Here is a 26,447-nt window from a genome sequence, read left to right as displayed (position 1 = left end):
AAAAAGGGAGAGGGACCAAGGCAATAAAATCAGAAATGCAAAAGAAGAAGTTACAACTGACTCCATTGAAATACGGGCCACCATGAGACTACTATAAGAAACTACATTTTTAACCTTTTAAAAATCTTGTTTCCTCAAACACCTTTGATACCTTGAAATTCCCTTGGGGGCAGGGAGGGTAGAATGTGCCACAGGTTTCCAAGAGTGTTATGTGCTATAGGGTTATATGTTTTAATTACTTTTCCCTAAGAATTAGGAGATAAAACGATTTCTGTGAAATAGCATAATGATACATTAATTCAACCTTGTATATCACAAGCTGCTCTAAATTTAACATACTTAAAATGCATTGCTTCTGGAGAAAGTTCTGTATTTTCTTTAAATATAGTTCACATGCAGATTTAAGTATCTTTCATCTCATGAAAATGTTCATTAATGCACTTATATTTCATAATATTTGGACAGCTTCATTCTGGCATTTTCTTACTCGAGTAACTTTCTGTTTTCTGCAGTTAATCTATGTAAATTAAAGTTTATATCAGTCTTATATAGGCACAGAAGATGAGATCTAGAAAGCTGGAGCTCAAAGAGTCACCTTCTAATACCCTGCCAGGAACCAGTGACACAGCCAGCATCTAACTTCTTTTGACTGAATCCATCCACCCCAGCTTTCTTCTTCTACTTCAAGGGCTCAGACACACCACCTCTGGGGCTTTCTCTATGTCCACCATGGTATCTGAACACTCCAGGTCTTATCCCTAGTTTAGAAGTCAGAACCAGCTGGATGTTTTTGCAGTGATTTATCCTCGTCTGGATAAGGATAGCATATAGAAAAGCAGAGACATTACTTTGCCAACAAAGGTCCATCTAGTCAAGGCTATGGTTTTTCCAGTGGTCATGTATGGATGTGAGAGTTGGACTGTGAAGAAGGCTGAGCGCCGAAGAATTGATGCTTTTGAACTGTGATGTTGGAGAAGACTCTTGAGAGTCCCTTGGACTGCAAGGAGACCCTACCAGTCCATTCTGAAGGAGATCAGCCCTGGGATTTCTTTGGAAGGAATGATGCTAAAGCTGAAACTCCAGTACTTTGGCCACCTCATGCGAAGAGTTGACTCATTGGAAAAGACTCTGATGCTGGGAGGGATTGGGGGCAGGAGGAGAAGGGGACGACAGAGGATGAGATGGCTGGATGGCATCACTGACTGGATGGACATGAGTTTAAGTGAACTCCGGGAGTTGGTGATGGACAGGGAGGCCTGGCGTGCTGTGATTCATGGGGTTGCAGAGAGTTGGACACGACTGAGTGACTGAACTGAACTGAACTGATCCTCGTCTGGGCTTCCCCAGTGGCTCAATGGTAAAGAACTCGCCTGCCAGTGCAGGAAACACAAGATACACGGGTTTGATCCCTGGGTCAGAAGATTCCCTAGAGGAGGGCAGGGCAACCCACTCCAGTATTCTTGCCTGGAGAATCCTCATGGACAGAGGAGCCTGAAGGGCTACAGTCCATGGGGTTGCAAAGAGTTGGACATGACTGAAATGACTTAGCACACAGCACATCCTCATCTGTCCTGAGAAGTCTCACCCCTAGAGACACATGAGGCAGGCCAGGCACTCAGATCAGCCAGACTTCCTCCAATCCAGCCCAGCAGATGGGCACAAGCAATAACCTTTCAGAGAAAGAAATGTGCATTTCTCCACACAGAGAGAGCACACTCTGGGGGCGCTGGGGGTGGGGCATGGCCATGTATGGTTGATACCATACACCATATTGATGAAACAGGACTTCAAGTTAAAAACATAATTTTAAAAGAAGACTTTTGCTTTCAAAATGTGTCCTACCAAGAATATATAATTGTTGCCTTGGGCTTCCCTGGTGGCTCTGAGGGCAAAGAATCTGCCTGCAATGAGGGAGACCAGGGTTCGATCCCTGGGTCGGGAAGACCTCCTGGAAAAGAGAATGGCTACCCACTCCAGTATTCTTGCCTGGAGAAGTCTATGGACAGAGGAGCCTGGTGGGCTACAGTCCATGGGGGTCACAAAGGGTCGGACACAATAGCACACAGGCATATGCATATATATATTCTACATAAATACCCTCGCTCTCCCTACTGCTGCTCCTTCCCTGCCCGGTTCCCCTGTTAGGTGTCCTCTGGTTGGAAGGCTGGAGTGGGTCTGCCCTGCAGTCACCATGGCAACAGGACACATTCACATTGAGTTTGGGGATTCTGGCTTTTCCTGCCCAACTCAGTAGCCAAAACACACACCACAGCAGGCAGATTTTTTTCAAGAGTCTGTCTGTTCCCAGCCTTCCTTTCAGGGTCAAGAACAGTTGTTTACTTCGGGCACAGGGTCTTATCTGGAACAAGCAGCTACATTTTAATCCACAACCCATCAAGCTAATTGAAACGTGCATCTCACCTCCAACATCAGCTGGGTGAATTCTTCATTACTGAGGAATGAAGGCTTCCAGTCCGGCTGAATGTCACAGATTTCAGTTTGCGCTGAGACTTCTAAAAAAAAAAGCACAAACAAGCTTTTAGACGGAAAGACACCTAGAAACTGGAATTAAGAAATGACACACGTGTTATTTCTATGCAATTTCCTATAAATGTGTAGTTTAATAAAAGAAGCTGATATAAGGACATATGCCACTCTGATCTCCAAGGATGGGGTACAGTGGAGATAACAGACCCTTGATGTTTTCTCCTTTTGACCTTTAATGAGGTCTCTGGGGAGAGAGCACCCCACCCTCTGCACTGGGGGTAGTGCCTGCGATTAGCACATGGTACCTTGCCCTTGAATTTCTACATGACAAAGCCCATCAGCAGCAGCCGAAGTCAGGTAGTTGCCACCTGAGCTTTCCTGGTGGCTCAGTCTGTAAAGAATCCACCTGCCGTGCGGGAGACGGGGGTTCCATCCCTGAATGGAGAAGATGCCCTAGAGAAGGAAAGGGCAACCTACTCCAGTTATCAAGGCAACAGGAACAAGGACAGGGGTGGAGGGGCATGTCCTTAAGCTGCTTCTTCATGGTCAAGGCGAAACAAAATACTTCAGCGAGCTGGGATTTTAAAAATTCCAGAAACATCTTAAGGCACGAAGTTCCTAACCTACTGCGTTTGTGCAGATTGCAATGTATGTCTCAGCACTTCCAATTACTGAAGTATAATTCGTTATACAAATACCTGCTGCTCAGTTGCTTTGAAGGCCAGAATTTACTTTTCCTAAAACCTTCTGGGGTTAATCTGTACTTTGCCCCTTTCAAGTAACTACATTTTTCACAAGATGTTATTCGTATTTGTAAATCTAATAGTCACTGGTCGACACAAGACTCTGTAAACACTCTCATTTTCCTGTCCTTTTGTGTTTTTTTTTTCTTTATAATAGTTGATAGAAATTGTTTTTTTTCCTATTCATGATTTAGAAGAATTTCTTTGTGCTTCACAACTTGGTAATTTTGTGTAAATTCTTAGCATTTTTGTCAAGTTTGAGAAAACATCAATCAAGTTTCTTTCCTAGAAGAACTGCAAAATTTCAGGGCGTTTCACCTTTTTTTTTTTTTTTTTTTGGTTCACTGACTAACCTGCAATGCTCTTGCTTTGTTTTTTAATTTTTATATAATTAAAAAAAATTTTTTTTTATGTGGACCATTTTTAAAGTCTTTATTGAATTTGTTATGATATTACTTCTGTTTATGTTTTGGTTTTTTGACTACAAGGCGTGTAGGATCTTAGCTCCCCGACCAGGGATGGACTCCACTCCCACTGCACTGGAAGCTAACGTCTTCACCACTGGATTACAGGGAAGTCCACAACTTTTACACAGTTTTTAAAAGTGACTTTCCACTTACAATTATTTTAAAATCTTGGCTATATTCCACACGTTGTACAGCACATCCTTGAGCCTATCCCATGCCCCACAGTTCGTCCCTCTCATACCTCCACCCCTTGACTGTCTGCCCCCCGTCACTGGTAACCACCAGTTTGTTCTCTTTATCTGTGAGCCAGCTTCTTTCTTGTTATATTCACCAGTTTGTTGTATTTTTTTAGACTCTCTATATAAGTGATATCATACAGTATTTGTCTTTCTCCATCTGAATTATTTCACTTAGTATAATGACCTCCAAGTCCATCCATATCACTGTGTGCTAACTCGCTTCAATACTGTCCAACTCTTTGCAGCCTTATGGACTGTAGCCCGCCAGGCTCCTCTGTCTATGGGATCCTCCAGGCAAGAATACTAGAGTAGGTTGCATGCCCTCCTCCACGGGATCTTCCCAACCCAGGGCTCGAACGCACATCTCCTACATCTCCTGCATCGGCAGGCAGGTTCTTTACCACTAGCACCACCTGGGAAGCCCCCATATTGCTGCAAATGGCATGATTTCATTCTTTCTTGTGGCTGAGTAATCGCCTGTTGTGTATATGTGCATGTATTCTTTATTCATTCACCTGCCGATGAACACTTCAGTAGTTCCCAGGGATTCTAGCTCCCTGACCAGGGATTAAACCTGCACCTCCTGCATTAGAAAGCAGTCTTAACCACTGGACTGCCAGGGAAATCCAAACAATTCAGTGTCATAATCAAATCTCTGATTTTTCTCAGAGATGGCTGAGGAATAGGAAGGGGAGACCACTTTCACAATAGAATGGGAAAGACTAGAGATCTCTTCAAGAAAATTAAAGATACCAAGAGACAATTTCATGCAAAGATGAGCACAATAAAGGACAAAAATGGTATGGATCTAATAGAAGTAGAAGATATTAAGAAGAGGTGGCAAGAATACACAGAAGAACTATACAAAAAGATCTTCATGACCCAGATAATCATGATGGTGTCATCATTCACTTAGAGCCAGACATCCTGGAATGTGAAGTCAAGTGGGCCCTAGGAAGCATCACCGTGAACAAAGCTAGTGGAGAGGATGGAATTCCAGTTGAGCTATTTAAGATCCTAGAAGATGATGCTGTGAAAGTGCTGCACTCAATATGCCAGCAAATTTGAAAACTCAGCAGTGGCCACAGGACTGGAAAAGGTCAGTTTTCACTTCAGTCCCAAAGAAAGGCAATACCAAAGAATGCTCAAACTACCCCACAATTGAACTCATCTCACACGCTAGTAAAGTAATGCTCAAAATTATCCAAGCCAGGCTTCAGCAGTATGTGAACTATGAACTTCCAGATGTTCAAGCCAGATTTAGAAAAGGCAGAGGAACCAGAGATGAATTGGCCAACATCCGATGAATCATCAAAAAAGCAAGAGAGTTCCAGAAAAACATGTATTTCTGCTTTATTGACTATGCCAAAGCCTTTGACTGTGTGGATCACAATAAATTGCAGAAAATCCTTAAAGAGGTGGGAATACCAGACCACCTGACCTACTTTCTGAGAAATCTGTATGCAGGTCAAGAAGCAACAGTTAAAACTGGACATGGAACAACAGACTGGTTCCAAATAGGGAAAGGAGGACATCAAGGCTGTATAGTGTCACCCTGCTTATTTAACTTATATACAGAGTACATCATGAGAAATGCCAGGCTGGATGAAGCACAAGCTGGAATCAGGATTGCCAGGAGAAATATCAATAACCTCAGATATGCAGATGACATCACCCTTATGGAAGAAAGTGAAGAAGAACTAAAGAGCCTCTTGATGAAAGTGAAAGAGGAGAGTGAAAAAGTTGGCTTAAAACTCAATATTCAGAAAACTAAGATCATGTCATCTGGTCCCATCACTTCATGGTGAATAGATGGGGAAACAGTGGCAGGCTTTATTTTTTTGGGCTCAAAAATCACTGCAGATGGTGACTGCAGCCATGAAATTAAAAGATTCTTGCTGCTTGGAAGAAAAGCTATGATCAACCTAGACAGCATATTAAAAAGCAGAGACATTACTTTGCCAACAAAGGTCTGTCTAGTCAAAGCTATGGTTTTTCCAGTGGTCATGTATGGATGTGAGAGTTGGAACATAAAGAAAGCTGAGCGCTGAAGAATTGATGCTTTTGAACTGTGGTGCTGGAGAAGACTCTTGAGAGTCCCTTGGACTGCAAGGAGATGAAACCAGTCAATCCTAAAGGAAATCAGTTCTGAATATTCACTGGAAGATCTGATGCTGAAGCTGAAACTCCAATACTTTGGCCACTTGATGCAAAGAACTGATTCATTTGAAAAGACCCTGATGGTGGGAAAGACTGAAGGCAAATGGAGAAGAGGAAATAAATTTAAAAAATAAAAAGGAGAATGGGGACGACAGAGGATGAGAAGGTTGGATGGCATCACCTATGTGATGGACATGAGTTTGAGTAAGCTCTAAGAGTTGGTGATGGACAGGGAAGCCTGGTGTGCTGCAGTCCATTGGGTTGCAAAGAGTTGGATACGACTGAGCAACTGGACTGACTGAACTGAATCGAATCTCCACTGGCATTTGATGGGACCAACATTACAAGCTGTAGGTGACTGGGCAGGATGAGCAGAGCAATATGGTCCAAGTGGCTTCTAAATAGCAAGGGAAATACAGCCATATGGGAGCAATCTTTTAGGGAAGCATTGCAATTAACAGTGGAAGCCCCAAAGCCTACCATAGTGTAGGCTGTACTTATGCCCTAGAACACCTGCCTCCCAATAGCTCGTGCTCCCCAGCAACCAGCAGGACAACGTTGGGCTATATATGGTGAAGGAAGAATCTAGAAAATGGAGCAGAAAGTAGGCTGGTGGGGTGACTATCACCCTGCCCAACAGGGACATGTCTCCTTGCTCTGCTGTCCTCCCTACCCCATCCCTACCTTCTAAGGCAGACATCTGGAAGGGCAAGGGTGAGGACTGGGATTTGATGTTGGGAGAAGATGACATTGAACCAGCTGAGACTCACATAGGAAGAGGAAAGCACGCAAGTCAGCCTGGTCCTGTGGAAGTGACAGTTAGATGGCCATGAATAAGACTACTCACTACGCCCTATTATTGACATAATTTAGAGGCTTCTCTTCTGTAATAGCTCTGGAAACCCACTCCGGTTTCCTTGCCTGGGAAATCCCATGGACAGAGGAGTCTGGTGGGCTACAGTCCATGAGGTCACAAAGAGCTGGACACAATTTAGTGACTGAGCATGCTCCTGTAACAGATATTGATGACACATTTCCCTATGGAGAAACATGGTCAAATTCTCATTTTGATTTGGAATTACTTCTAGAAGTATGCATTCCAGGATCAAGGTTTATCTCTTAAACTGAGAAAACAGGGATGCTTGGCAGATTACTGATGAAAGAGCTAACGGAGAAGGCAATGGCACCCCACTCCAGTACTCTTGCCTGGTAAATCCCATGGATGGAGGAGCCTGGTAGGCTACAGTCCATGGGGTCACTAGGAGTCGGACACGACTGAGTGACTTCACTTTCACTTTTCACTTTCATGCATTGGAGAAGGAAATGGCAACCTACTGCAGTGTTCTTACCTGGGGAATCCCAGGGACAGGGGAGCCTGGTGGGTTGCCATCTATGGGGTTGCACAGAGTTGGACACGACTGAAGCAACTTAGCAGCAGCAGCAGCATAGCTAAAGTATCACATGGTCTCCCTTCAGGATGAAGGCAGAAAGTACACCAAAATCCACAGTTCTGGGCCTCCCTGGTGGCCCAGTGGCTACAAGTCTGCCTGCCAATGCAGGAGAAACGGGTTCAATCCCTGATCCAGGAAGATCTCACATGCCATGGAGCAATTAAGCATGTGCATATCAACTACTGGAGAAGGAAATGGCAACCCATTCCAGTATTCTTGCCTGGAGAATCCCATGGACAGAGGAGCCTGGCAGGCTACTGTCCATGGGGTTGCAGGAGTCGGTCACAACTTAGCGACTCAACCACCACCACCACCAAATCAACTACTGACCCACGTTCCTAGAGCCTGTGCCCCGCAACAAGAGAAGCCACTGCAATGAGAAGCCCACACTGCAGTGAAGAGTAGCCCCCACTCCCAACTAGAGGAGGCCCTTGTGCAGCAACGAAGACTTACCACAGTCAAAAATAAATTAAAAACGTGTATAAATCCACAGGTCTTAACCCTGACTGCATGCTGACTTCACCCGGGCATCTTTAAAAACGTGGATGTTTAGGCCTGACCCAGGGGTGATCTGGTAGAAGGCGCTTGCTCCATCCCCACATCAGTCATGTTTGTCTATTTCTAGGGTATAAATACTTAGACCCTCACTGGTTTCAAGCTGCCAACATGATGTCAGCTGGCTTGCAAAACTCTTAAAAATTTAACAATCATCTTTTGCAAGTGGGTACAAACTGGCCCCAGCTCACAATCTGGGTTCCATCCCTAGACATTCTGATGTGTTAGTCTGTGAGGTGTGACCCAGTTATAAGTATTTTTAAAAGCTTCTTGGGTGATTCTAAGGGGCCACCAGGGGTGAGAACTAATAGTCTTAATGGCCACACTGGGGCTTCCCTGGGGGTCTAGCGGTTAAGAAGGGGACACAGCTTCAATCCCCTCTGGTCTGGGAAAATCCTACATGCCACAGAGCAACTAAGCCCGTGAAGCTCAAGTGCCCTGGAGCCTGTGCCCGGCAATGAGAGAAGCCACTGGCGTGAGAAGGCCGCACACACCACACAGAACACAGCCCCCACTCACTGCCACTGGAGAAGGACCACGCAGGGCAACAAAGACCCAGAAAAACCAAAACATAAATGAATGAATAAGAAAATTACAAACATAAATGGCCACACTCATGAACTGCTATAATGTGGCTATGATGTCCGTACCTAAAAGAGTCCCATACATCATCTGTCGTAGAGAAGCAGTATGGTTTCATGTTAAAAACTTGGGCTCTGGAGGCAGACCAGCCTGGTTTAGATTCTGTGCCTTCCTGGCTGTCTAGCGTTAATGACCTAACATCTTTATGCTTCAGTTGTCTTGTCTGTGAAATGGAACAAACTCAAAGGGCCACTATGAGGCTCCTATCAGTTATACCCTGATGAATTACTCTTTGGGACTTCCCTGGTGGCTCAGATGGGTAAAGAATCTGCCTGCAACGCAGGAGACCAGGCTCGATTCCTGGGTCAGGAAGATGCCTTGGAGAAGGGAATGGCTACCTATTCCAGTACTCGTCTGGAGAACTCTATGTACAGAGGAGCCTGGCGGACTACAGTCCATAGGGTTGCAAAGAGTTGGACATGACTGAGTGACTGACACTTTCACGAGTTACTCTCTGGAGGCCTTCACAACTCCTGCCTGGCTCAGGGTGAGTCCCAAATGAATGCAGATCATGCTCCTTAGAAGATGCCTGCAGAGTTCACAACCATTTGGATTATAAGTAAAGTTATTGCTTGTTTTTTGTTTTCATCCAAATTTTGGTCCAGCCACTATATCTCTTCATAAAATCTGTCATGGATTTTCTGTTCTCTTTTGTGTATGGGATAAGGATGAGGGAGATCTAGGGTTGATTCTGGTTGCATTTCAGTGGGTCGTGTGGGGTAGGGCTCAGTCTTATGAAGAAGGTGAGGTGGACACAGGAGCTCCAGGTGGTGGCAGGCTGAATTTCTGCCGACCCCTCCTCTCCAGCTTCCAGATCCGACAATTCTGTAAGTCCACAGTGGGCAGAGCCCAGCATAAATGTCACACGGATGAACTTGATCCCAGCTGTCCTATTTCTCGGTGACACTGACCCGGTTTGAGTAATTTGCACAAAATATCTTGGTAATCAAACCAACCTGCTCTTTCATTTAGCTAAATCATCATTTAGGATATATAACCATTCTGCTTAAACTATTAGGGGCAATCAAATGCTGCTGCAATACTTTATTCCAATCCTGGCTTGATTGTTCTCCCCCAATTTTTAACAAAAGCAATTAACATGTTCTTTACTCTCCCCTGGGCAGCTTTGCGGGGGGGCAAAAAAGGAGGCTCTATCATTACTGTCACATTTGTAATAGGTATATACAATTATGACAGAAATAATAAAAGAATAACAAGTATAATGAAACTTTCTAGTGTCCCAGCTGTGCCCTCTCCCATGAAATCATCTTGTCTGGGAAAATGTTCAGTGAAGGAGAAGCCTCATGGCAAGCACAGAGGAACTGTAATTATCTCCTCAATAATCTGACATTTCTGACTTTAATATGCTTGGTTGCTTGGTGTCATGATTAAGAAAAAATAAAGAATTCTGCTCTTCTTGCTTGTTAATAGTTCCTGAATCCTCCCAACCGTTCTTAAATTTTTTGGTACCATCCACAGGCAAGCGGGCAATGCTAGGAGTTAAAAGGGTTTCGTGTGTGCTAAGCTGTTCTAATCATGTCCAACTCTTTGCAAGTCTGTGGACTGTAGCCCGCCAGGCTCCTCTGTCCATTGGATTCTCCAGGCAAGAATACTGGAGTGGGTTGTGCTGACCTCCTCCAGGGGATCTTCTCGACCCAGAGATCAAACTCACGTCTCTTAAATCTCCTGCATTGGCAGCTGGGCTCTCTACCACTAGCACCACCTGGAAAGACCAAGAGGTAAAAGGGTTGAAGGGGAGTAAAATGAAGAGAGGATAGTTTGAGAAAGATGTAAGTTCAATGATGGATTCAAGTTGTAAATTCATAGAATGGGATACTAGGTACCAAGAAAGAGGAACTAGCCATCGAGCTGGAAGCACATGGCTTCATCACACAAACATGATGTTCATAATATACGATTTCATCTGAATAAGGCTCCAACAGGGGAAAAAACCCATCTCTGGTATTAGAAGTCAGTCAGAGGGGACCTCCCTGGCGGTCCAGCGGTTAAGGATCCACCTTGCCAATGCAGTGGACACGGGTTCAATCCCTGCTCCAGGAACTAAGGTCCTACATGCTGCGGGACAACTACCCTGTGCACCACAGTACTGAGCCCGAGCACCGCACCTCCTGAAGCGGGTGTGCCTAGAGCCTGCGCTCTGCACCAAGAGGAGCTACCGCCATGAGAAGTCTGCACGCTGCAACGAAGAGTAGTCCCCACTCACCGCGAAGAGAAGGCCCATGTGCAGCATCAAACCAGCGAAGAAAGAAAGAACAAGGAAGAGAGGAAGGAAGGAAGATGGAAAGAAAGCAGTCAGAGATTATCTTTGAGGGGCATCTACTGGGGAAGCTTTTATTTTGTGACCTGGGTATTGGTTTCCTGGCTGCATTCACTCTGTGACGACTAATTCAACCATACAGTTATGACTCTGTATTTTCTGTATGTGAGTTATACCTTTATAAAGTATCAAAAAGTTTTTTATTTTTTTAAAGTGGACTGCTGGGATAACTAGATAATCTTAGGTCAAAGGATAAGTTCTGACTCCCTCCCTTTTCCTATATACAAAAGAGTAACTCAAAATGGGCCAACTATCTAAATGTTTAATTTATGGCTTATATCTAAATGCTTAAATTATAGCTTAAAATTATAAAAGTCTGGCTCCCCTGGTGGGTCAATGCTTAAGAATCTGCCTGCTGATGCAAGGGACATAGGTTTGATCCCTCCAAGAAGATCCCAAAAGCCATGGAGCAACTAAGCTCAGGGGCCACAGCTATTGAGCCTGTGCTCTGAAGCCTGCAAGTCGCCAGCTACTGAGCTCACGTGCAGCAACGACTGAGGCTGCGCACCCTGGAGCCCTGCGCTCCACACCGAGAGAAGCCACCACCACGAGAAGCCACACAGCACAACCACAGTGGCCCCCACTCTCCACTAGGGAGAAAGTCCACACGCAGCAACACAGACCCGGTGCAGCAAAAACAGCAATAGATAAATATTTTTAAAAAGAAGTGAAAAGACAACTCACAGAATGAGGAATATATTTGCAAATTACATATCTGATAGGGGTCTAGTATCCAGAATGTATGAAGAACTCTTACAACTCAGCAGCAAAAACATTAAAAATGGGCAAAGGATTTGAACTGACATCCTCAAAAGAAGATGATACAAATTGTCATCAAGTCCATGAAAAGCTCAACATCATTCGGTATTAGGGAAATGCAAACCAAAACCACAATGAGGTATCACTTCTGACCAACTAGGAAGGCTACAATAAGCGCACGCACACACACGCACACACACACACACACACACACACACACACACCTGTCAACAAGTACTAGTGAGGATGTGGAGAAACTGGAACCTTCACACACTGCTGTTGGGAATGTAAAACGGTGCAACTGCTATGGAAAACCGTTTGGCAGTTTCCCTAAAACTTAAACACCGAGTTACCATTTGACCCAGCAGTTCCACTCCTAGATACATGCCCAAGAGAACTGAAAATTATATCCACTCAAAAATAAGTACAGGAATGTACACAGCAGCATTATTTAACAGCCCCCAGATGAAAATGCCCAAATATCTGTCAAAAGATAAACAGATAAATGAAATGGTATATCCATACAATAGAATATTATTTGGCCATAAAATGAAATGAAACACAGGCAGTTGCTAACATGCGGATGCTAAGTGAAATGTATGATTCCATGTGTATGGGGTGGGTTTAGTCGCTAAGTTGTCTCCGACTCTCGCGACCTCATGGACTGTAGCCCGTCAGGCTCCTCTGTCCATGAGATTTTCCAGGCAAGAATACTGGAGTGGGTTGGCATTTCCTTCTCCAGGGGATCTTCCCGATCTAGGGATCAAACCCTCATCTCTTGCATCTCCTGCATTGGCAGGCAGATTCGTTACCACTAGCACCACCTGGGAATCCCCACAGGGTTTCTTTGGGGACAATACATTTAGATAGTGTTGATGCTTGTACAACCTCATGAAAAGATTGTACTAAAAACCACAGAGCTATAAACTTTAAAGTAGTGAAGTTTATGCTATGTGAGTTACATCTCATTGAGAAAACAGATTTGACATTAAGTCAGTTAGGTGTTTTTGATTACTTTTTCCCATGGTGTTGCTGAGAAGGCCAAAGACTTTAGGGGTGGTGGTGGAAATGAATGGAGCCATCAGTACAGTTTAAGTCAATGGGAAATTAATACCTGGGCATGGTGCCTGCAGGGCTGAATGAAAAGGACTGCTCTAGACATTTTTAATCAAGATGCTCCCATAGTTGGTGCTGCCCTGCTTGGGCTGGGTGCTACCTGAGTCTGCCCCTCTGGCTGAGAAAGCAATGTGGGGCGTGTCCTACCCCAAGCCTGCTGGAGATGGGGTTTTTCTGGAGGGTGAAGGGTGTTGGAAAGAGGAAACTCATGACCAAGGAGGTCGGGTTTGCTGGGGAGAACCAAGCAGGAAGACAAACTGGATAAAAGTGAGAGAAAAGTGAAAGTGTTAGTTGCTCAGTCCTGTCTGACTCTTTACGACCCCACGGACTGTAGCCCACCAGGCTCCTCTATCCATGGAATTCTCCAGGCTAGAATACCGGAGTGGGTAGCCATTCCCTTCTCCATCGTATCTTCCCAACCCAGGGATTGAACCCCGGCCTCTTGCACGCAGGCAGATCCTTTACCATCTGAATCACCAGGGAAGCCAACTTGATAAAGCCGTCGAGTGGAAACGGCAGGAAGAGAAAGAAAAACGGAAAGAGGGTAATGGTTACCATTGTGTTTCTGCAGGAACCCAATGACCTTCTCCAGCACGGTGGTCTTGTCCATCTTCCGCGTGTTGCCAGGCAGCATGGAGCTGAGCTCTTTGATGAGGACATTGAACTGGTCCCGACGCTTCTTCTCAGACTTGTTTCGGGAAGCTCTGTCAACACAAAAAGGGAAAGCGTTAGTCTCTCACTCGTGTCTGACTCTTTGTGACCTCACAAACTGTAGTCCCCCGAGCTCCTCTGTCCATGAGACTTCCCAGGCAAGAAAGCTGGAGTGAGTTGCCATCTTCTACTCCAGGGGATCTTCCTGAGCCAAGGATGGAACTCAGGTCTCCCACATTGCAGCAAAGGCACAGGTTACTAGAACATTCCACTTTCAGAAGGTTTTCTTATGGGCTGGAGGTACTTTAGGTCAGAGGGTATTCTGCTGAGATTATCTGATCAAAACTTTTCAAGGAGGGACTTCCCTGGTGGTCCAGTGGCTAAGACTGTGCTCTTGATGCAGGGCTCCAGGATCCATCCGTGGTCAGGGAACTAGATCCCACACGATGCAACTAAGAGTTTGAATGCTGCGAGCAAGATCAAAGACCACAGCTAAGAGCCGGTGCTGCCACGTAAGTAAAAACAAATATGCAAATAAGGGTTCTAATTAAAAAAACAGAAACAAACAAACAACAATAGACATTTTTCAGGGAAAGGAACATTTGCCACATTTCCGAGCTGGGTGATGGGGACAGAGAAAATGTTAGGCCAGAGTACTGGACACAGAGAGAGGCAGCATTAGTAAGTCTTGTCAGTCAGTCAGTCAGTTGCTCAGTCGCGTCCGACTCTCTGTGACCCCATGGGCTGTAGCCTGCCAAGCTCCTCTGTCCATGGGATTCTCCTGGAAAGAATACTGGAGTGGGTCGCCATGTCTTCCTCCAGGGGATCTTCCTGACTCAGGATTGAACTGTCTTCTGTATTGGCAGGTGGATTCTTTCCCACTGAGCCACCTAGGAAGCTCAGATGCAAAATCTTACAGATGGGCTCCACAGTCAGAGCTCAGACGCTCTGACTCCAGAAACGAATGACATACTCTTCATCAGTACAAAATAGCCCTGAAGGGTTTGCTTTAACAGCCCATCTTCAAGCCCAAACCAGGTTCCTTCTAACCCAGAGCACCCAGCTTCTGGTATCAAGTCACAAAGGATAGGCAGGCATCCCAAGCATCCAGTAGAGAGCCGGTACCACCAGGGCACAAGCCCTGTCCCCTGCTCCAGAGCTCATCATCCTACTGGGGAGTCCAGGCACACCCCCACAAAACCATCCACAAGCCACACAAGCCAACAACCAGAGCCAATGTGACAGAGATTGCACGTGACTGCCAAGCCACTAAATGTATCTGAACCCTTTTTAAAATGATACAGTGGGACTTCCCTGGTGGTGCAGTAGATGAAAGACTGCTTGTCAACACAGGGGACATGGATTCAGTCCCTGATCCAGGAAGATCCCAAGTGCTCAGGAGCAACTAAGCCCATGAGCCACAACTATTGAGCCTGTGCTCTAGAGCCCGGCAGCCACAGCTACCGAAGCCCATGTGCTCTAGAGCCTGTGCTCTGCAGCAAGAGAAACCGCTGCAAGGAGAAGCCTGGGAAGAATAGCTCCCGCTCGCTGCAACGAGAGAAAGCCTGTGCACAGCAACAAAGACCCAACACAGCCAAAAATGATAACTAAATTAATTTAAAAAGTGACATGATGGAAACTTCAGTGCACATTACAAAGTGAAAGAGCCAATCTAAAAAGTCACCATACTCAAGGGTCCAACTCTATGATATTCTGCAAAAGGCAATACTATGGCAATAGTGAAAAGATCAGTAGGCCAGGGGCTGAGGGGAGAGGGATGAAAACAGAGTCCAGAGAATCTTTAGGGATGGGAAACCGCTCTGTATGATATCACAACGGTGCATGCATTTGCCCAAACCCATAGAATGTACAGTCCCAAGAGTGAGCCCGAAAGTATTGGGGGGATAATGACCTGTCAATGTGGCATCATCAATTGCAGCAAATGGACCACCCTTGTTGGGGGTTGTTGATAATAGGGGAGGCTGTGCATATACACAGGCAGAGGGCATATGGAAAAAGAGGGCATGTGTCCTTCCACCCAATCCTGCTGGGAACTTACAACTGTCCTAAAAATAGAGTATATTTAAAAAAAAAATGACACAGTACACCACACAACTACAGAAGTAATCAACATGAAGCCCCTCCGTTTGAGGGATCTTCCCACTGAGGCTCTGAGGACCAAAGGGTCCCGGGAACTTGGAGAGGAAACCGTGGCTACAGGGGCTGCTTTGTTAAACAAAGACCCCCCACCCCCCCCCCCGCCGCCCCCCCAACCACCTGTATCAGCCTGGGAAGCAGGGCTGTCCCAGAGGCCTTGATCCTTGGCATATCACAGCCCGGGGCCAGCTCTCAGCTCCGCAGGTCAAGCCCCTCCTCCACGGCCAGCTTACTTAAAGTTGATCCGGGCTGGGAAGGCGGACCCACGCCTCCCACATTCAGCCCAGATGGGTTTGTTCCAGAAGGTCAGTTTAGTGAGAGAACAGGGACCACAGCTGCAGGGCCCATCAAACTCAGTCTTCTTTCTGGTCCAGGCACCCTGGGGCCCAGGATGAAGGTGCCTGGGGCAGCTAGTCACCCACCAGGAGGTCACTGGCCAATGTGTGGCCCAGACAGGATGCTGGTGGTTGTTGCTGTTCAGCTGCTTAGTCGTGTCCGACTCTTTGAGACCCCATGGACTGCAACACACCAGACTTCCCTGTTCTTCACTACCTCCCGGAGTTTGCTCAAACTCTTATCTGTTGAGCCAGTGATGTCATCCAACCATCTCATCCTCTGCCGCCCCCTTCTCTTGCCCTTACTCTTTCCCAGCATCGGGGTCTTTTCCAATGAGTTGGCTCTTGGCATCAGGTGGCCAAAATATTGGAGCTTCAGCATCAGTCCTTCCAATGAATATTCAGGATTGATTTCCTTTAGGATTGACAGGTTTGACCTCCTTGCAGCCCAAGGGACTCTCAAGAGTCTTCTCCTACACCACAGTTCAAAAGCATCAGTTCTTTGGCTCTCAGACTTCTTTATGGTCCAACTGTCACATCCATACATGACTACTGGGAAAATCATAGCTTTGACTATACCGACCTTTGTCAAGCAAAGGGATGTCTCTGCTTTTTAATATGCTGTTTAGGTTTGTCATAGCTTTTCTTTTAAGGAGCTAGCATCTTTTAAGTCTGTGGCTATAGTCACCATCTGCAGTGATTTGGAGGGTGCTGGTGGCTTGTGACAACCCAGTGGGTTCCCCTTAGAGGGATTCACCTGCCTTGGGGTAGGTACCAATAGGTGTCAGCATCCACATAGATTCGGGCTCCCCCAAGAGTGCTTGGAAACCTAGGCACACACCCTACATACCCTTTCCCTGGACACTGTGATGGTCACAAACATTCTGCTTCTTGCTACCCAATTAGACACGACCTGTCCTTTTTATTCTTAAAGTTTTTGGCTGTTCTGGGTCTTTGCTGCTGCGTGTGGGCTTTCTCTAGTTGTGGCGAGTTGGGGCTACTCTCCAGGTGCATGCACAGGTTTCTTACTGCCATGGCTTCTCTTGTTTCAGAGTACAGGCTCTAGGCACTCAGGCTCAGCAGCTGTGGCGCACAAGCTTAGTTGCTCCCCGGCATGTGAGATCTTCCCAGACCAGGGATCAAACCCATGTCCCCGGCCCCCTGCACTGGCTCTTAACCACTGGACCACCAGGGAAGTCCCTTGACCTGTCTTGATTTCAACGCACCTGTTCATACATCACCTTTTGCTAATTTCATCTCAGTTTGGGATGTTTCCTGATAGCACCCAAGGCAATTCTTCAAAGTTCACCTAAAGCACATGGTCGCTACCCTTACCTAAGGGTCTCTTCCTGTTCCTGACCTTTTCCTCCTTCCTGTCTCTCCTTAGAGTTTTGGGAGGGCCCAAAGTCCTCTAGGCGTTTCTACAGAGGCCTCATTTCTAGCTGAGTCCCTATCCCCAGGAACGCTCTCTCCCAGTCACAGACTGACTGCAGGTGCAATGGTAAGATGCCGAGGGGCCTTTGTGCTAGCCCAGGGTAAAACACGGTGTTCAAACACATGAGAGGGAACAAAGGAGCCTTTAACTTTCTGAGTGACTGTCTATGCATTATAAATAAAATTTCAGCCTAGATTTGAAGAGCGACACGCAATCTCCTTAGCCAAAAAAAGCTCTATTCCTGTCCTGGTTTGCCCATTATAAATTATTGGTGAGCGGATAACACCCGGCTCATTATAACTCTGTTCTCTTCTTCAATGGGTGTAATGACAATGAACACAGCCTGGCAGAGCCGATGATGACGGCTTATATCATTAGTGACAGGAACACAAGCTTGTTTCCGTCAGCCTCCGCCTGGGACACACGATGGTGCCCACTGGAAATCGGTCAGTGTCAGTTGGATCCGCAGCTCTGAGCCAAGAAGGAAAAAAAAAGCCTTAAATGACCTTATTTCTGATAAAGGAGGCCTGTTTTGGCAGGCCCAGAGACCACCGGGCATAAGGCATCAGGAAAACAGGTTGAAAGACACTTAACCAAGCAGGTTTAGGGTTTGTTCTGTCCTTTGAGGCATTATTTATGTGAAACTCATCCATATTATATTTGTGGTTTGACGAATCTTAGTAATTGCCTGAAAGTGAAAAGTGAAAGTATTAGTCGTGTCTGACTATGTGACCCCATGGACTGTAGCCCGCCAGGCTCCTGTGCCCATGGAATTTTCCAGACAAGAATACTGAAGTGGGTTGCCATTCCCTTCTCCAGGGGATCTTCCTGACCCAGGGATTGAACCCAAGTCTCCTGCATTGCCGGCAGATTCTTTACCATCTGAGCCACCATAACCACCACAAAAATTCAGCTGTAAAATAGTTCCTTCATCCTAAAAAGTTTCCTCCTGCATCTTTGTTGTTGATCTGCCCTGGATCACAGCCCTGGGAACCCCTGGTCTGCGGTCACTGTTCAGTTCAGTTCAGTCGCTCAGTCGTGTCCGACTCTTTGCAACCCCATGAATCGCAGCACGCCAGGCCTCCCTGTCCATTACCAACTCCTGGAGTTCACTGAGACTCACGTCCATCGAGTCAATGATGCCATCCAGCCATCTCATCTTCTGTCGTCCCCTTCTCCTCCTGCCCCCAATCCATCCCAGCATCAGAGTCTTTTCCAATGAGTCAACTCTTCGCATGAGGTGGCCAAAGTACTGGAGTTTCAGCTTTAGCATCATTCCTTCCAAAGAAATCCCAGGGCTGATCTCCTTCATCCATGTTATTGTATATATTAATACTTCATTCCTTTTGACTGTCAATTCGTAGTTCATTGGGCTGTTTATAGTTTGGGGGTATTAAGAATAATGCTGGGGGCTTCCCTGGTGGTCCACTGGTTAAAAATCCACGCACTAATGCAGGGAACACGTGTTCAATCCCTGATTTTGTTAGATCCCAAATGCCTCAGGACAACTAAGCCCATGCACCACAGCTGCTGAGCCCGAGTTCTGAAGCTCTGTTCCACGAGAGAAGACACCGCAATGAGAGGCCTGCACACCACAATGGAGAGTAGTCCCCACTCACCACAATTAGAGGAAGCCTGCGCATAGCAGTGCAGACTGAGCACAGCCATTAATTAAATTAATAAAATAATGCGGCTCTGATTGTACAACATGGGAAATATAGCCAACACTTTGAAATAACTGTAAGTGGAAAGAAACCTTTAAAAATCATATAAAAATTAAACAAAAAGAATAATGCTGCTCTGAACATCCATCTCCCTGTCTCTGTATAGACATATGCATAAATTTCTCTTGGGTACATACTCAGGTATGAAATTGCTGGGTCCTATGGTAAAGGAGTTAGTCAAGGCTGTATATTGTCACCCTGATTATTTAACTTATACGCAGAGTACATCATGAGAAATGCTGGACTGGAAGAAACACAAGCTAGAATCAAGATTGCTGGGAGAAATATCAATAACCTCAGATATGCAGATGACACCACCCTTATGGCAGAAAGTGAAGAGGAACTAAAAAGCCTCTTGCTGAAAGTGAAAGTGGAGAGTGAAAAAGTTGGCTTAAAGCTCAACATTCAGAAAACGAAGATCATGGCATCTGGTCCCATCACTTCATGGCAAATAGATGGGGAAACAGTGGAAACAGTGTCAGACTTAATTTTTCTGGGCTCCAAAATCACTGCAGATGGTGACTGCAGCCATGAAATTAAAAGACACTTACTCCTTGGAAGGAAAGTGATGACCAACCTAGATAGCATATTCAAAAGCAGAGACATTACTTTGCCAACAAAGGCCCATCTAGTCAAGGCTATGGTTTTTCCTGTGGTCATGTATGGATGTGAGAGTTGGACTATAAAGAAAGCTGAGTGCTGAAGAATTGATGCTTTTGAACTGTGGTGTTGGAGAAGGCTCTTGAGAGTCCCTTGGACTGCAAGGAGATCCAACCAGTCCATTCTGAAGGAGATCAGCCCTGAGCGACTGATCTGATCTGATCTGATCTGATGGTAAGTGTAGGGCTTTTCTGGTAGCTCTGCTGGTAAGGGATCTGCCTGCAATGCAGGAGACCCTGGTTCGATTCCTGGGTTGGGAAGATTCCCTGGGGAAGGGAACAGCTACCCACTCCAGTATTCTTGCTTGGAGAATTCAGCGGACAGAGGAGCCTGGCAGGCTACAGTCAATGGGGTCGCAAAGAGTCAGACACGACTGAGCGACTTTCACATGCTAAGTGTTTGTGTAACATTGTAAGACAGTACTATACAGTTATACAAAGTGGCTCTCCTATTTCTGCATTTCTACCTACAATGTATGAGAGTTCTATGGCTCCACATCCATGCCAGCACTTAGCACTGCCAATCCTTCTTCACTTTAGCCATGTAACATTATCTCATTGTGGTTGTTCTTTTATTTATTTTTAGTTGAAGGATAATTGCTTTACAATATTGGTTTGGTTTCTGCCATACATCAACATGAATTAGCCTTAGGTGTACATATGTCCCCTCCCTCTTGAATCTCCCTCCACTTCCCAGCCCTCCCCACTCCTCTAGGTTGTCACAGAGTCCTGATTTGAGTTCCCTGAGTCATGCAGCAACTTTCCATGGGCTATCTATTTTATACACGGTAGTGTATGCGCTTCCACCCTACTCCATTGTCTCACCCTCTCCTTCCTCTGCTCTGTGTCCAGAAGTCTGCTCTCTGTATCTATGCATCCATTGCTCACTGTGGTTTTAACTGGCAGTTGTCTGGTGATGAGTGATGCTCAACGTATTTTCCTGTGTTTAATGCTCTTTCATGTATCTTCTTTCAGAAGTGTCTGTTCAAATCTTCCACCCACTTTTCAGATGTGTTGTCTGTCTTCTTTTTATTGAATTTAAGAGACAGAGAGAAAGAGAGACAGGGAGGTGGTCTGGGAGGAAGGGAAGGGGTGTGTGTGTGTGTGTTAAATACACCTTGATACAAGCCTCCACCTTTGATTTGAATGCAGTGCTCAGCGCGCCCCAGTCTTATCTTTCTATCGTTTCTGGTTTCTCCCAGGGGACACTGTTGACCTCGCTAACACTGTCTGGGCACTTACTATGTAATAGCAGTATTTTAACCCACTCCAGTGTTCTTGCCTGGAGAATCCCAGGGATGGGGGAGCCCGGTGGGCTGCCATCTCTGGGGTTGCAGAGAGTCGGACACGACTGAGGTGACTTAGCAGCAGCAACAGCACTATTTTAAGGGCTTTACATGCATTATGCCTTTAATCTGCACAATGATCTGTTATCATTCCCCTTTCACAGGTGAAGTTGAGGTACCCAGAGGGTGAATAACTGCCAAAGTTCATGACTAGGAAGTGGGGGAGGAGGTGTGCTCGGGTGCTCATGCCATGGAGCACTTGCACTCTCCCACCCCCTTCTACCATTCCCTCCAAAGTTCCTTCACTCTCTCCATGTCCGTAACCCCTGGAAGCCCCTGTTCTGTTCTCCATCACTGCATTCTCTTTTCGGGAATGTCGTACAAACACAATTAGACAGCAGGTAACCTCTTGAGCTGGCTTCTACCCAGTTCATCCAAGTTGCTGCACCTACCAATACCTTCTCCTTCTCACTGCTGAGTAGCTCTCTATTGCATGGGTATCAATAACACAGCTGGCTTATCTGTTCACCTGCTTAAGGCAATTCAGATTGTTTCCCACAGCAGCTATGAACATTTGTGTGCAGGTTTCTGTGTGAATGTAAGAGGTCAGCTCTCTGTAGTAACTTGGGAGAAGGATGGCTGGATCACACAGATGTTTAACTTTCTAAGACATCACCAGACTGTTTTCCAGGGCAGCAGCATCATTTTACCTCTTGCAAGTGATGCAGGCATGATCCGGATGTTCCAACATCCTCAAGGGGAGTTGGTATGGTCGGTACATTTTATTTTAGCTCATCAAAGAGATGTGCAGGGCTTCCCAGGTGACTCAGCAGTAGACAATCCTCACTGGGCTTTCACGTGCATTTTTCTAATGGCTAATGATGTTGAACATCTTTTCATGTACTTTTCCACCATCTGTGTATCCTCTTTGGTGAAGCATCCATTCATGTCTTTCACCATTTTTAAATTGAGTTGTTTGTTTCCTTACTGTTGATGTAAGGCAGTGTATTTGTGTATTCGGATACAAGTCCTTTGTCAGACACGTGATTCGTCAATATTTTGCCAGCTTGCCCTTTCGGTCTCTTAATAGTGTGTTCACAGAGCAAAACATTTTTTAATTTTGATGAAGCCCAAGTTAATCATTATTTTTGGTTTATTTTTATTTTTTAAATCAGTTTATTTTAACTGGAGATTAATTACTTTACACTATTGTGGTGGTTGTTTTATGGATTGTGTTTTGGTGGCAGATCTAAGAACCCTTTGCCTGATTTCAGGCCAAGAAGATTTCCTCCTTCTGAGGAAATTTCCTTCTGAGAGTTTTACGCATTTCACTTATGATCCATTTTGAGTTATTTTTATAACATGTAAGGTTTAGGTTAACCTTTGCATGTGGGTGTGTGCTAAGTTGCTTCAGTCGTGTCTGACTCTTTGTGACCCCATGTACTGTAGCCCACCAGGCTCCTCTGTCCATGGGATTCTCCAGGAAAGAACACTGGAGTGGGTTGCCATGCCCTCCTCTAGGGGATCTTCCTGACCCAGGGATCGAACCTGCATCTCTTAGGTCTTCTGCATTGGCCGGTGGTTCTTTACCAGTAATGCCACCTGGGAAGCCCTTTGCTTGCATATGGTTGTTCAATTGTTCCAAGTTCGCTTTTTAAAAAAGATTCTTCTATACTGAATTACCTCTGCACCCGTGAAAAATCAACTGATCAAGTTTATGAGATTCAATTTCTAGGTTATCTCTTCTCTTTGTTCCAGGGACCTATGGAGCTTTTCTTTCACCGTAGCACTGTGTGATTAGTGCAGTTTTACAGTAAGTCTTAAAATTAATAATGTGATTTCCCCAGCTTTAGTCTTCTCTTTCAAAATCATTTTGATAATTCTAGTGCTATGCCTCTCCATTACATTAAAAAAATTATTTTTAGTTTATATTGGAGTACAGTTGATTAACAATGCTGTTAGTTTCAGGTGTACAGCAAAGTGATTCAGTTATACATATACATATATCCGTTCTTTTTTTAAGATTCTTTTCCCATATAGGTTATTACAGAGTATTGAGTAGGGCTCCATGTAATATATGCTGCTGCTGCTGCTGCTGCTAAGTCGCTTCAGTCATGTCCGACTCTGTGCAACCCCATGGACTGCAGCCTACCAGGCTCCTTCATCCATGGGATTTTCCAGGCAAGAGGACTGGAGTGGGGTGCCATTGCCTTCTCCGCCATGTAATATATGGTAGGTCCTTATTCGTTATTTGTTTCATATATGTAGTGCATGTAGGCGCAGTTGTATCCAACTCTTTGCAACCCTATGGACTCAGCCCACCAGGAGCCTCTGTCCATGGGATTCTCCAGGCAAGCATACTGGAGTGGGTTGCCATTTCTTCTTCCAGGAGATCTTCCCAAATCAGCAAGTGGACCCACATTATAAACAGTAGTATGTATATGTTAAACCCTACCTCCTAATTTACCCCTTCCCTGCCTTTCTTCTTTAGTAACCATAAGTTTGTTTTCTATGCCTGTAAATCTGTTCCTGTTTTGAAAATAAGTTCATTTGTATCCTTGTTTTAGATTTCACATATAAGGTATACCATGTGATTTATTCTTTCTCCGTCTGACTTACTTCACTCAGTTTGACAGTCTCTGGGTCTGTCTATGTCGCTGCAATGGCATTATTTCATTCTTTTCCCACACTTTTTAAATGAGTATGTAAGAGACCCATAGGAATCAAAAGGTGGGAATGCAGATTCTGAAAGCCTGATGGCAGGGTCTGTAAATAAAACAGGACATTTTGCAGGAAAGTATATAGGGTCAGGCTGGACAATAGCCACAATAGACTCTTGAGGAAACGTACTTCTGGGTAGTTCTTGGGGGGACAGGGAGGATGACAGATAAATTGGGCAGCTCCTCCTTCCCTGGGCATGAAGGTATCACTCTAGGAAGACCAAACATTAAAAAAGTACAGAGAATGGACATGTGACACAGTGGGGTGAGGGGAGAATGGGACAAATTGGGAGATGAGCACCAACATATATATACTACCATGGATAAAATATATAGCTAGTGCGAAGCTGCTATATAGCACAGGGAACTCAACTCAGTGTTTTGTGATGACCTAGATGGATGAAATGGTGGGGGGAGGGTGGGAGGAAAGTCAAAGAGAGAGGGGATACGTGTATATTCATAGCTGACTCACTCTGTTGTACAGCAGAAACCAACACAATATTCTAAAGCAATTATATTCCAATAAAAAATTAAAGGTTTATGACAAAGGGGAAAGATATACCCATCTGAATGCAGAGTTCCAAAAACTAGCAAGGAGAGATAAGAAAGCCTTCTTAAGTGAACAATGCAGAGAAATAGAGGAAAAAAATAGAATGGGAAAGACTAGAGATCTCTTCAAGAAAATTAGAGATACCAAGGGAACATTTCATGTAAAGATGGGCTCAATAAAGGACAGAAATGGTACGGACCTAACTTAAGCAGAAGATATTAAGAAGAGGTGGCAAGAATACACAGAAGAACTGTACAAAAAAGATCTTCATGACCCAGATAACCATCATGGTGTTATCACTCACCTAGAGCCAGATATCCTGGAGTGTGAAGTCAACTGGGCCTTAGGAAGCATCACTACAAACAAAGCTAATGGAGGTGATGGAATTCAAGCTGAGCCATTTCAATTCCTAGAAGATGATGCTGTGAAAGTGCTGCACTCAATATGCCAGCAAATTTGGAAAACTCAGCAGTGGCCACAGAACTGGAGAAGATCAGTTTTCATTCCAATCCCAAAGAAGGGCAATGCCAAAGAATGGTCAAACTACCACACAACTATACTCATTTCACATGCTAGCAAGGTCATGCTCAAAATTCTTCAAGATAGTCTTTAATAGCATGTGAACCAAAAACTTCCAGATGTACAAGCTAGATTTAGAAAAGGCAGAAGAATCAGAGATCAAATCATCTGTTGGATCATAGAAAAAGCAAGAGAATTAAAAAAAAAAATCTACTTCTGCTTCATTGGCTATGCCAAAGCCTCTGACAGTGTGGATCACAACAAATTGTGGAAAATTCTTAAAGAGATGGGAATACCAGACCACCTTACCTGCCTCCTGCGAAATCTATATGCAGGTCAAGAAGCAACAGCTGGAACCAGACATGGAACAACGGACTGGTTCAACAATATTGAATGAACTGGTTCAAAATTGGGAAAGGAGTACGTCAAGGCTATATATTGTCACCCTTATTTAACTTCTATGCAGAGTATCTGCCAAATGCTGAGCTAGATGAATCACAAGCTGGAATTAAGATTACTCAGAGAAATATCAATAACCTCAGAGATGCAAATGACACCACCCTAGTGGCAGAAAGTGAATAGGAACTAAAGAGCTTCTTGATGAAGGTGAAAAAGGAGAGTGAAAAAGCTAGCTTAAAACTCAACTTCAAATACCTAAGATCATGGCATCCAGTTCCTTCAGTTCATGGCAAATAGATGGGGAAAAAATGGAAATGGTAACAGACTTTATTTTCTTGGTCTTCAAAATCACTGCAGATGGTGACTGCAGCCATGAAATGAAAAGACGCTTACTCCTTTGAAGAAAAGCTATGACAAACCTAGATAGCAGATGAAGGTCTGTATAGTCAAAGCTATTGTTTTTCCAGAAGTCACATATGGATGTGAGAGTTAGACCATAAAGAAGGCTGAGCATCAAAGAATTGATGTTTTTGAGTTGTGGTGCTGGAGAAGACTCTTGAGTGTTCCTTGGACAGCAAGGAAATCAAACCAGTCACTCCTAAAGGAAATCAACTCCAAATAATCATTGGAAGGACTGATGCTAAAGCTGAAGCTCCAATACTTTGGCCACCTGATGGGAGAGCTGACTCAATGGAAAAGACCCTGGAGCTGGGAAAGTTTGAGGGCAAGAGGAGAAGGGGGCAACTGAGGATGAGATGGTTGGATGGTATCACTGACTCAATGGACATAAGTTTGAGCAAACTCTGGGAGACACCGAAGGACAGGGAAGCCTGGGGTGCTGCAGTCCATGGGGTCACAGAGAGTCAGACACAACTTAGCAACTGAACAACAACACATATTTGATTTACATTATTGTATTAGTTTTAGGTGTACAGTAAAGTGAATCAATTATACATATACATATATCCATTCTTTTTCTGATTCTTTTCCCATATAGGTTATTAAAGAATATCAAATAGAGTTGATAGAGTCATTATAAACCAGATAATTCAAAA

General features: G+C 44.9%; 1 protein-coding gene across 4 annotated transcripts in view; it reads right to left on the bottom strand.

Moving 5' to 3' along the window:
• NPAS2 (neuronal PAS domain protein 2) overlaps window positions 1-26,447 on the bottom strand; it is a 198,258-nt gene that overhangs the window by 80,249 nt on the left and 91,562 nt on the right. For 3 of the 4 annotated variants that reach the window (XM_061431680.1, XM_061431682.1, XM_061431681.1), the window contains exons 3-4: window positions 13,513-13,661; window positions 2,422-2,513 (exon numbers count right to left, since the gene is read on the bottom strand). In XM_061431680.1, coding sequence (XP_061287664.1) covers window positions 2,422-2,513; window positions 13,513-13,661 — 241 coding nt within the window. Of the gene's footprint in view, window positions 1-2,421; window positions 2,514-2,792; window positions 3,527-13,512; window positions 13,662-26,447 lie in introns of those variants that run through there. The other variant, XM_061431685.1, reaches the window with a different exon arrangement.

This window comes from Bos javanicus, chromosome 11 (assembly GCF_032452875.1).
Source record: "Bos javanicus breed banteng chromosome 11, ARS-OSU_banteng_1.0, whole genome shotgun sequence".
NCBI lineage: Eukaryota > Metazoa > Chordata > Mammalia > Artiodactyla > Bovidae > Bos > Bos javanicus.
The sequence above is the reverse complement of the archived record's forward strand: the minus strand, read 5'-3'. Positions and strand labels throughout refer to the sequence as shown.